The following is a 12,661-nucleotide window of genomic DNA, read 5'->3' as shown; positions in this document are numbered from 1 at the left end:
GAGGGGCTCCCAGAACATATCTGGAGAACACAGACCCTCATCTCTCTAGAGGGACATGGGCATCGGTCTCCAGGGGATGAGGGGCAGGGTTTCAGGGTACGGGAGGAGAGAAGGGTCCACCTGCTGTGGCCCGAGGGGAGAAGAGCTCAGCTTTCACTTCCCCTGCGGCGGCCTGAGAGGTATTCCTCCTGAAGGGACAGCTTTGGGGCAGAAACCATACATTTGCATCCCAAAAGAGTCCCCAGTTCCCTCACCACCCCACAGTGGCCCCCACCTCCAGGCGAGTCACATGGTGCCAAGGGAATGAAGACTATTCTCTGCAGCCCAGAGATGCAGATGCTGCCGCGCCACAGCTGGGGAGGCAGCAGAGGTGTGAGGGAGAGGTTTCCGGGCGGGGCTGTGCTCAGAGACTCTCCCTGGAGGGAGCTGCAGGTGTGGGAGTGTGCGCCCTTCAGGCAGTGACAGCAAAGGAGGGCCGGCCTGCGCCTCTGGTGCCCTTCTGCAGTTTGCAAACGAAAGAGTGAGTGAGTGGGACGAGTGGAGGTGTATGGACCCTGCTCTGCCACAGCCCCCCCATGGCTTTTCTGGGCCAACACGGCACCCACCTTCAGGTCCTGGAGGTGGCCGAGAGACGCCATCATCATCCCCCTTCGGTCACAGACACTATCAAAACCTGGAACAGAGAATCTGGGGCCCGTTCCACCTCCTTGGGGACCTGCGGGCCTACAGTTGCTTTCTGAGCAGCAGAATCTACAAGTTTGGGGAAGTGAGGATCCTTCAGGACAGAGAGGTACTATGTGAACTATGACTCCCAACGTAGGTCACCATCTCTGTGACAACTAGGGAAGGTCCCCAGGAAAGAACCCCAGGGGCCCACGCTGCTGTCTTCCCACAACTTTCTCCCCAGTCCAACCCTGCACATTTATTGTGGTCTCGGTGATGACACCTCCATCCTCCTGCCCCCAGAGTTGGGGCTCTGAGAGTCACTCAAGATACCTCCCTTCCCCACCCACACCTCCCTTCAAATTTCACTTCCTCAGAGTGTCTTCCCTCTCAGCTCTTCCCTCCATCACTGTGCAGGTGGGGTGCTCCCCTCCGCGGACAATCACAACAGTCTCGTCCCTGGTGCATTGGCTGTCTGTCTCTCCCTTCCAGCACTTTCCCATACTGGCCTCAGAGGGACCATGGTGATACCTACAGGACCCTGCCCTCTCCATGTTTAACAACTTTCCATGGCTCCCCATTGCCTTCAGATAAAGCTCTAGCCCATCAGCTTGTCTATCTTTTCTTATTGCTTGAACTAGCAAAGGATTAGGGCTGATTCAGATCTTTCTGTTGTTGTTTGTTTGCAAACGAATGAATGAATGGATGAATGAATGAATGAATGAATGAAGTGGAGGTGTGTGGTGTTTCTGTTGCCCCTTCTGCACCCTTCTCTGCCAGAGGCACCCATGGAGGCTACCTTGAGACCCGTCCCTGGCAGGCCACCTCCACAAGGGGCCCAAGGCCATGACTGTCAGGGAGCTGGCCAGGTGGGACATGCTTCTCCAGCGCAGATGACTCTGCATGACCTCAGGACTTGGGCATCTCATCCTCCCGTGCTGCCTCGGGGCTCACTTGCCCCATGCAGCGATGGGGCTGGATGAAGTTCCCCCTTCTGGACTCGTGACCTTGTTCTCACAGCAGGCTTCCTGTCTACACTTTCTCTGCCCTCCCTTATCTGCATCTTTCCCTTCTCTCTCTCAGAGGGACGCCAGAAGGTGGCCATCTCGGGGCATGAGGAAGGGATGTTGCTGAGGCTGCTGCTGCTCATGCTTTGGGGAGGTGAGTGGGCTGAGGGGAGGGGGAACCCCACTTGGAGGGAGGCCTTGAAGCTCCAGGCTGAATCTCTCTCTCTCTCTCTCTCTCTCTCTCCCCCCCCCCCCCTCTTTAGGGCCCCTGACTCAGGGTTCAAGCGTCTGGCTAAGTCCACAGAACTCTATGACAGTCCAGGAGAGCCTGTGTGTCTCCGTGCCATGCAAGTTTTCCTATTCCCAGACATTCTCTAGAGTGACCCACATGTTCTGGTTCAGGAAAGAAATGAATATGAGCCATTATCTTCTAGTGGCCACAAACAAGCCAAAACAGAAGCTGCAGGAGGGGACCCAGGGCCGGTTTTTCCTCCCCGTGGGTCCCCAGTCCAACAACTGCTCCCTGACCATCAGAGATGTCAACAAAAGGGACAGTGGGACATACCTCTTTCAAGTAGAAACTTCTTTCCAGAAGAGACACTCATACGCAGATAAGACATTCTCCCTGAAAGTGACGGGTATGATAGTGGCCCAAGGAAAGGCCACAGGGTATGGGGTGCCAGGCAGAAAAGGGAGGGCGCCTGGAGGTGGGTCGGGGGCAGTCATAACAAGACCCTAGGGCAGGCTGACAACACGCTGAGGGGCCCTAGCCTTCTCTCTTCACTCCAGCCCTGACCCACACACCTGACATCCTCATCCCGGGGACCCTGGAGTCCGGCCGCCCCACAAACGTGACCTGCTCCGTGCCCTGGGCCTGTGAGCGGGGCACGCCCCCTCTCTTCTCCTGGACGTCAGCTGCCCTCACCTCCCTGGGCCCCAGGACACACCATTTATCCTCCGTGCTCGCCCTCACCCCACGGCCCCAGGACCACGGCACCAACCTCACCTGTCAGGTGCATTTCCCTGCAGCTGGTGTGACTGTGGGGACAACCGTCCGGCTCAACGTCACCTGTGAGTGCTGGGCCAGGGGTTTGAAATTGGAGTCCTGGTAGTCCGCCAGGGAGAAAACCCCCTTGCCTGTTTCCATGGCTCTTGGGGGGAAAGGCCCAGTGCCTACCCCTCTGTCAGCATGGCTGTTGAGGCTACCATGTCCTTCTGTCCCAGATGCTCCACAGAACCTGGCCATCAGCATCTTCCAAGGAAACAGCACAGGTAGGAAAGGACCTCTTCTCTCCAGGGCTGGGGGGACACAGGGTCCAGGTGGGTCCCGGGGCCCCTAAGTGGGATATATAGGGGAAGCCAGCTACTCAGGTCAGATGCAAATTCTGCCCCCTCCCACCTCAACTCCTGAAAGTTGATCTTTTGCTCACCCACAGCTTTCTGTGGCCAAATGCAAAGGAGGCTCACAGCCCTCTGGCTTCACCCTTCTCTCTGACATTTTACACTGTCCCGTTTCCATCATCTCCTCTTTGGCCCATAACTGCATTTGTGTGTCACCCATCTGCCTGACAGGCCCGGGCATCGCCAGTCCCTCCTCAGAGCCAGTGTGGACATTGCAGAAGGAGGCTCAAGCTTTGCCCACCTCATCTCCCCCCACCCCCCCGTGCACTTCTCTCCCCCAGCCCTCAAGATCCTGCAAACCACATCCCTTCCCATCCTGGAGGGCGAGGCGCTGCGGCTGCTCTGTGTGGCTGACAGCAACCCCCCTGCAGCGCTGAGCTGGTTCCGGGGGTCCCCAGCCCTGAACGCCACCCCCATCTCCAGCACCGCGATCCTGGAGCTGCCTCGCGTGGGGTCGGGGGACGAAGGAGAGTTCACCTGCCGCGCTCGGCACCCGCTGGGCTCCCAAAGTATCTCTGTAAACCTCTCCGTGGTCTGTGAGTGCGGGGACCCCTGGGCAGGTGACCTGGGTCCTGGTCGGGCAGGGGCTCCGCTGACTTTCTCCCCGCTCCCCGCAGACCCCCCGCAGCTGCTGGGACCCGCCTGCTCCTGGGAGGAGGACGAGGGTCTGCGCTGCAACTGCTCCTCCCAAGCCCAGCCGCCCCCCTCCCTGCGCTGGCGGCTGGGGGAGCGGCTGCTGGAGGGGACCCCCAGCGACGGCTCCTACACGGTCACCTCCCGCTCAGCCGGGCCCTGGGCCCACAGCGCCCTGAGCCTCCGCACGGGGCTCGGCGCCGGCCTCAGACTCAGCTGCGAGGCCGGGAACGCCCACGGGGCCCAGAGCGCCTCTGTCCTGCTGCTGTCGCCGCCGCCAGGTCGGGGCCTGCTGGGGACAGAGGCTTCGGGAGAGAGGGTGGGGTCAGAGAGGAGCTGGTACCGGGGAGAGGGGCTGCGGCTGGGAAGGGCGTGATTTGCTAGGATGCGATCCTCCATCTCGGGCCCGAACAGAACCTACAACTGGTTCTGCACGGAGGTGGGAAGACAAGAGACTGAGTCCTGTGGGCGGGGGGTTTCATGCACAAGAGGGGCCCTAGGAACTTAAGAGAGAGAAGAATAAAGGTAACCTGCTTGGTGCGAAGAGGAGGGGGTGAGGGGAGAGCCGGTCGGGTCCTTTGTCTTAAGGGTATTTATCTGGAGGCCTGGGGTTGGGAAAGGATCCCAATAGAATATTCCTCAACTTTCCAGGTGTGTCCTTTCAGGATCGTGGTCTCTGCTGACTGGTCAGCGCCGGGGGCAGGGGGGTGGAGGGAGTCCTTAGTCATTGCACTTGGTCCTGATGTCAGCCATGGATGGCATTTCTTGTTTGGTCTGGCTGCTTTTCAGGGCCTGGAGCTGAAACACAGGTGAGGCCCGGAGGTATCTGACGTGGGTCAGAACCGCTTTGTCCTGGAGGCTAAATGCTTGAAAGGGTTATTCTCTGCCCCACCCCCACCTTGTTCGTCCCTCCTTTAAGGGGGTCTAACTCATGTGACTAGCAACATGCCAGGGGAGGAGAGATTCAGGGGAGGGTCCCAACGGCATGACCAGCGACCTGCTAGGGACGGAAAGGTTTCCCTGGGGGCAAGGTCCTTGTTTTCCCAGTTTTGCCTGTTGCTCAGTGCCGCCCTGGTGATCTTCTGTACCTGGCCGGTCACCTTTGCTTTGCTCACGTCTGTCTAGCTGTCTATCACACTGGGCAGGCAGAGGCACCACTGATCTCCTTACTCCCCACAGCCCCACTGCTCCTCACCCCCCCCCCCCCCGCACCAGCTGCTGGGACCCTCCTGCTCCTCGCTGCACTGGCGGCTGGGGCGCTCTGAAGGAGGGGAACCCCAGCAATGCTTCCTACATGGTCACCTCCGGCTCAGTGAGGCCCTGGACTAACAGCTTCCTGAGTCTCCACAGGGGGCTCAGCGGGGTGGGGGTGGGGGAGCTCAGACTCAGGTGCCACTTCCTTGACAGTTCATTAGGCCCAGAGCATCTCTGTCCTGCTGCTGCCAAGGGTCTGCTAGGGGCAATGCCTGGGGGCGGGGGGGTGGGGGGGGAGTAGGAGGCCCGGTAACAAAGTACCTCCAACTGGAAGGCTGACACGTAGATGTATTGTCTCACAGTTGTGGAGGCTGGAAGTCCAAGCTCAAGGTGACAGCAGGGTTCATTCTCTCTGAGGCTGTGGGCATGTGGCCAGTCTCCCCTGGCTTCCGGGGCTTTGCGGGCACTCTGTGGTGTTTCTTAGCTTGTACAAGCATCACGCCAGTCTCTGCCTTCATGTGCATGTGGCATTCTCCCTCTGTGTGTCTGTATGCAGATTCCACATTGTTATGGGGACACCATGCATATTGGGTTAAGGGTCTGCCTTCGTAGTCATTGTAATATTACCTCTGTAAAGACCTTATCTTCAAGTAAGGTTGCATTCTGAGGTATGGGAGGATGCGGGGGGTACTGGAGAGTTAGGATTGCAACATACAGGTATTGGGGGGCCCACAATTCAATCCATAACAGCCCCAGAGAGATGGAGCCTGGAGAAGGAGTTAAGGCTTGGGCTGAAGTGGCTGGGGCTGTAGGTCAGTCCTGAGGTCAGGGAAGTGGAGGGCGGAGGGGAAGGGGGTGCTCCAGGGTCTACAAAGCAACAGCATGCTGAGTGACTGAGTCCTGAATGCGAGTGGGCTGGTGGAACACGCAGAGACAGGAATGGCCAGTTTGGAGGATGCTATGGATTGGGGTTGGGGTTTACACTGAAGTCAAATTATCTACAGGTAAAGCAGAACCTACAGCTGGCAGGGTCCTGGGAGCAGTTGGGGGGACTGGTGTCATGGTCCTTGCCCTGGTTTTCCTCTGCCTTTGTCTCGTCTTCAGGTGAGAATGAGGTCCAGGGATGGAGGGAGGAGTCTGGGGTGGAAAGGGTTTGAGGTCTCGAGATCTCAGAAAACCTGAGCTGGAGGACCTTGGATTGACGGGAAAGCAAGGAGCCAGGGCAGGGAGGTGGAGTGCTGGCACAGATCGGCCCGTAATCAACTGGGCCAAGTATGGGGTCTTTTCCCAACTCCTCCTGGTCCAGTTCTCGGGTTAGGGAAGCACCCGGAGATAGGACCCACCTCCACCCACCTCACTGCGTGCTCTTCATAGAGCGTGGGGATGGTCTACCTCTGCCATGCCCCAAAGAAGCGGACTGAAAAGCCCGGGCTTGTTTCTGTAGAGTGAAGACCTGCAGGGAGAAAGTGTCCCAGCAGCTGCAGAGAGCGGAGGACAATGGGAACCCAGTCGTGGGTGCAGGCTCTACGGTGAGTGACAGGACGTAGCTCCCATTCAGCATTATTCCTTTCGGATGCTGCCCTCTGTAGGGACTTTTAGACATTTCAATGTTGGATAGCCAGCACTTTCTGGAATTCCACAAGTGGTCATTTTAAGTCATTGATTCAACTGCTCTGAGGCTACTGCTTCTGGTAGAATCTGCACATAGTTCCGTTGGTTTGTTGGGGTGTAGTCAAGCCTTCTATGTCAGATTATCTTTTACTCTGAATATTTTTTAAAATACTTTATTTACTTTCTTAGAGAGGGGGGAAGGGAGGAAGAAAGAAAGGGAGAGAACCATCAATGTGTGAGAGATACATGGTTGCCTCTCACCTGCCCCCAACTGGGGACCTGGCCTGCAAACCAGGCATGTGCCCTGACTGGGAATCGAACCCACGACCTTTTGGTTTGCAGGCTGTGCTCCACCCACGGAGCCATACCAGCCAGGGTTGGATTTTTTTCTTTTCTTTTTTTTTTTTTTTTGGTCTGCAGATAACAAAATGCAAGTATCTCAGGTTTACAGTTTGATGAGTTTTTATTTTCAGTCTGGGTCTTTTTTTCTTTTTAAAATTAAGTTTGTTGGGATAACATTGGTTAATACCATTATATAGATTTCAGGTGTATGACTTTATGATACAGTATCTGTATACTCCACCATCCAAAGTCTAGTCTCTTTCATCCCCATGTATCTGACTCCCTTTGCCCTCTTCATCCTGCCCGAAGGACCCTTTCCCCGCTGGTAACCATCATTCTGCTGACCGTGTCTATGAGTCTGTTGCTTTCTGTTTTATATCCCACAAAGGAGTGAAATCATATGGTTTTTGTGCCTTTCCACCCAATTTATTTCATTTAGCATGATACTATCCATGTTCCCTCAAATGACAATATTTCTTTCTTTCTTTCTTTTTTTTTTTAATAGCTGAGTACTGGGCATATTAGCCCTTTCTTCTGGTGTTGAACAGTGGAGAAGAGTAATGGCCCAAACTTAGTCTGCGTCAGACCCACTGAGTACACAGAAGGAGCGGATAGGAGCATTGGGGTAGACAGTGGAGGTACCCTAAAGTCACAGTTCATCACTCCCATTTCACACTTTTCAAATCAATCACCATGCTTATTTTATATCAACTTTATTGAGGCATACTCTACATATAATAAAACACACCATTTAAAGTATACAGTTAGATGACTTTTGACCAATGTATCCACCCTCTAACCAGGTCCCCAATCAAGAAAGGGACCATTCTGATCACGCCCCCAAATTCATAAGTTTCCCTTCCCAGTCAACTTGCCCTTTCCAGCAATCAGTGATTTCTGCCATTATAGATTAGTTTTGTCCATTCTGGAACTTTATGTAAATGGAATCATGCACTATTTACATGTCTGGCTTCTATCACTTCATTAAAAAATATATAAAAGTACTAAATGTGTATGCTCCCAACAACAGAGCATCAAAATAAATAAACCAAAAGTGACAGAGCTACAAGGAGAAATAGATACATTCACAATTATTTCAAAAGTCTTTTCTCTCTATAACTGGTAGACCATGTAAACAGAAAATCTTTTTTTTTTTTTTAAATTTTAATTTGCAGAATTCCCCATATTGTTGTTGCTTGATTGATCTTGGGCAATGTAATCCTTACTGTGTGCTAAATCCTCATCAGGAATCATGATGCATCTTTTTCATCACTGAATTTTAAAAATTTCAGTAAACTTATTTTCCTTTTTAAAAAAATTTTACCTTCACATTCCTTTTTCTTCTTCTTTTTATTTTTTTAAAGATTTTATCTATTTATCTTCAGAGACGGGGGGAGAGAGGGAGAGAAACATCGATGTGTGCCCAACCTTGGACCTGGCCCACAACCCAGGCCTGTGCCCTGACTGGGAATCGAACCAGCAACCCTTTGGTTCACAGGCCAATGTTCAATCCACTGAGCCACAGCAGCCAGGGCAACTTTTTTCCTTTTAATGAATGTCTCTTGCAGTCAGTGGTTCAAAGCATGTACTGTGGAGCTAGACTGCCTGCATTTTGCCATTCATTTTCCGTAACATGGAGATATTAAGAATACCTGTATCACAGAATAGTTACGAGGAGTTTCAAACAGTACCTGGCATACACTAGGCACAGTATTCACGATTACCAGTCAGGATCATTCTCTCCTCTAGCATGTAAGTCCCAAAGGTGGTTGGATGTTATTGTTATTGTTTTATTCCCTGTTGCACACCCAGGACCTAGGGGAGTGTCTATCGCATAACTCATAAGTAGGTGCTCAAGAAATATTTCTGTACTAAATCATTGAAGGACCATATTGCTGGACCTCATTTTCTATTATAAACTATGTTCCTATCTTTAAAAAAATTTTTACTTATGTATTTTTATTTTTAGAGTGAGAAGAAGGGCAGGAGAAAGAGAGGGATAGAAACATTGATGTGTGGTTGCCTCTCACACACCCGCAACCAGGGACCCGGCCCCACAACCCAGGCACGTGTCCTCACTGGGAGTTGAACCAGTGACCCTTTGGTTTGCAGGCCAATGTTCAATCCACTGAGCCACACCAGCCAGGGCTGTCTCTATATTTGATTAGTGAGGTTCATCCTCATACAAATATTTTAATTATGGTTATTAACAGTCACGCTTTTTTCTCCTCTATCCTTTGGCTGTAGTAGAATTGCAGTGCATGTGCCTTTTATTTCCATCTTTCCTTAACATGGGCATCCTTCTTCCTGTACTCTACTTGCTCTGCTGTAGTGAAGCCCTTTCCTCCTCATCTGAGGACTAGCAGTCTTTGCCTTTGTGAGCTACTGTTTGAGGGTTTCTAGTTTGGGCTTTTGCAGCCTGAGGGTGTTGGGGGCAGGGAGCAGCTCTAGACGAGGGTGTCTGGTTGCTGCAGGACCTGGTCTCTGCTCTGTCTTCTAGGATCTGTCACCCTTGCCCCTGCTTTGCATCTCAAAATGTCTTCTATCCCAAATTTAGAACTTGAAATATACTCGTTTTCTATTTGTAATAACTGTCTCTCCTAGAAAATTATAACCTACCTGAACAAAGGAGGGCACTCTTGTAAGAAAGATGGGTGCCGAGTCCCAGCTTGATGGCACATTTGTGTTGATGTGCGTCTTCAGGGCCGTGCGTCTAATCTTGCTGAGTCTTAGTTTTACTATTTGTAAGATGAATACGATCATAGCATCCTCCCCCGGCATTTCTTAAAAGGATATAATGTGATTAAGACAAACACTCTCTAGGGACTGGCCAATCGTAATTATTAAACATTTTTAAATAAATGGATGGCTGCCCTGGCTGGTATGGCTCAGTGGATCGAGCACCAGCCTTCAAACCAAAAGGTCACTGGTTCGATTGCCAGTCAGGGCAACAGCCTGGGTTGCAGGCCGGGTCCCCATTTGGGGGTACAAGAGAGGCAACCACACATTGATGTTTCTCTCTCTCTCTCCCTCCCTTCCCCTCTCTCTAAAAATAAATAAATAAAATCTTTACAAATAATAAAATAAAAGAATGAGTAAATGATAAGAGTTCCACCTGTCCCAATCCCATTCTGGCCAGACACCTTTGAGCAGCTTTGAATCCTTTCTCTTCTTTCCACTCAGGTGCACCGGCCTCAGTGCTTGACAGACAGCCCTTCGGCTCACCCAGCCCCTGATGGTGCCAGCCCCACCGCAGAAGAGGACCAGGAGCTGCACTATGCTTTCCTCAGATTTCACAACCTGAAGCTTCAGGAACAGGAAGGTGCCAACTCCGTGTACTCAGAGATCAAGACACACAAGTGAGGAATTACTTTCTCGCAGTTCTGAAGGCTGGAAGTCTTAGCTCAACGTGTCAGCAGGCTTGGCTTCTTCTGAGGCTTCTCCCGAGGCTTCTCCCATGGCTTGTAGATGGCCGCCTTCTCTCTGTGTCTCCATGTGGTCCTCCCTCTATGGGTCCAAATCTCCTCCTCTTATAAGGCCACCAGATATATTGAATTATATATATAATTATATATATAAGGACCTCACTTGAACTGAAGTATCTCTTTAGAGACCCTATCTCTGCCCTGGGTGGTAACTCAGTTGGTTAGAGCATCGTCCTGATATGCCAATGTTGCAGGTTCATCTCCAATCAGGGCACATACAAGAATCAACCAATGAATGCATAAATAAGTGGAACAACAAATTCATGTTTATCTCTCTCTCTCTCTTTCTCACCATTTCCTCTCCCTTTCTAAAAAAAAATCAATGGAAAAGAGAGTGGCACATATGTGAGCTAAAGGAAACAAATACTTGCTGTAAAAGATAGTGATGATGTGTACAAGGGTCAAACACAGGATGTAATATTGAAATGCCACATTATCATAACATAATTCTGGGAAGTATAAATATAATTTACATTTGATAAAGTCTTTATGTTATTTTGGGAGGAAATAAAATGTTATGACAAGCTGTAGATTTTTCTATTTTGTTGCTGTGAGCTCAAGGAAATTTTCTAAAAGGATTGATTCCAAGTTTATTATCTCCAAACTAGAAGTATAAAAGGTTCTGGAAACATTTTTCAATCAAACCAGAGAGAACAAGAAATAAGAGATTAGGAGGGAAAAGAAGAGAACAGAGCATACAGAGTACAAATATAAAATTATGTTTTTAGATCCAAATACATTTTAAAAACCACATTAAGCACAAATGGACTTAATGCTCTCAATAAAATACAAATATAGTCAGACTGGGGGGAAATGTGGCTGTATGTTATTTACTAGAGATCGATGTAAAACCTAAATTAGTGTTTGATTGACTTTTTCTGAGGATTACTGACCATCACAAGTATATTAATATCAGAAAATGTATACTTTATAATAAAGACTATTAATGGAGATAAATGGGACCACTTCATCATGATTAAAGATTCAATCTACCAGGAAGGTATAACATTTGTAATGTGCATACATATGGCAACATAAGGCAAAAACTGAAGAAGTTTCAAAAAACTAAACTGATTCACATTCTTCGAGGGAATTTGAATATATATATTACAATGACTGATAAAATGCAGAGACAAGAAGATCACTAAGGGTATGTTTTTATAAACAAATGAGCATAATAGAACCAGAGACCTGGAAACAAGGAACAGACTGACAGTGACCAGAGGGGACAAGGGAGGGGGCTAAGGGGGGGTCTAGTCAAGGAACTAATATAAAGGACCCATGGACATGGGCAACAGGGTAGGGATTGACTCTGGGAGCAGGTAAGGGTGGTGGTGAGCAGGGCAGGGGAGAGCAATGGAGGGAAAATTGGGACAACCGTAAAAGAACAAGAATAAAAAGGCAAAAAAAGAGAAAGGATATGCTATTAAACTACATGTGAACAGCATTATGAAGGAACTTGACCTACTGCCATCGACCGAAAACTCGTCTCAATGATGGCAGAATATACACTCCATTTGAGCACACACACACGAAACATTCCAAAATACTTTATCATAGACTGCATCACATAAAACAAAATTTCAACATATGTAAATGAATTGCAGTAGTGCAGAATATATTCTCTGATTCCGCGGCTATTAAGCTAGAAATCAATAACAAAAGCATCATATTATATTTGGTTATATAATATATTATGCAAGGGAGACCCACACCCAAAAACGGAATCTATTTATAAAAAGTTGTGTATTAATTCTTACACGTTTAAACTTCAGTCACCACTGAAGTGCGCCTCGTGTGATGCAATACACCCACGAGATGCTTTTTTCGCTGCACAAAACAGTTTTGGAACTCGTTGATTTTGATGCCTTCTAGTGCTTCTGCCTTTTTTGTTTCGCCTTTTCCACATCAGCAAAACGTTTCCTTTTGGGGACATCTTTCATCCAGGGAAACAAAAAAAACATCGCTTGGGGTGAGACTGGGTGAATAGAAAAGGTGGGGCACAGGGGTCCTGCCGTTTCTGGTTAAAAACTGCTGAACACTCAGCGTGGTGTGGGCAGGTGTGCTCGTAAACACACATCATGAAACGGGCAAATGTGACAAAAAGTCTTCCAAAAAAAAAAAATCACAGAAAACTGAGCACAGCCTCTCGAAACAGACAGGTTCTTAGAACACTTCCCTAGCAGGGGAAGCCTGCACTACAAGGGATTGCCTTCCAGAAGGTAATTCCGTTTTATTGGGGGGGGGGGGCACCCTTGTAGTCATAAATATATAATATGTTATTTATTTATATATTATATAGAGATAAACATATATTATATATTT

At 49.6% G+C, this 12,661-nt stretch overlaps 1 protein-coding gene across 1 annotated transcript; it reads left to right on the top strand.

The window, feature by feature from the left end:
- The first annotated feature begins 1,750 nt into the window (after positions 1-1,750).
- Positions 1,751-11,194, top strand: LOC149995217 (sialic acid-binding Ig-like lectin 6). The gene is given in 10 exon segments (XM_090260311.1): positions 1,751-1,824; positions 1,934-2,308; positions 2,460-2,741; positions 2,895-2,942; positions 3,353-3,607; positions 3,689-3,985; positions 5,903-6,002; positions 6,343-6,427; positions 9,991-10,014; positions 10,017-11,194. Coding segments are annotated over 10 exon segments (1,701 nt in total). The 5' UTR covers positions 1,751-1,787; the 3' UTR covers positions 10,215-11,194.
- The last annotated feature ends 1,467 nt before the right edge of the window (positions 11,195-12,661 follow it).

The sequence above is a fragment of the Furipterus horrens genome, unplaced genomic scaffold, assembly GCF_987537825.1.
Source record: "Furipterus horrens unplaced genomic scaffold, mFurHor1.1.pri manual_scaffold_13, whole genome shotgun sequence".
Classification (NCBI taxonomy): domain Eukaryota; kingdom Metazoa; phylum Chordata; class Mammalia; order Chiroptera; family Furipteridae; genus Furipterus; species Furipterus horrens.
The sequence above is the reverse complement of the archived record's forward strand: the minus strand, read 5'-3'. Positions and strand labels throughout refer to the sequence as shown.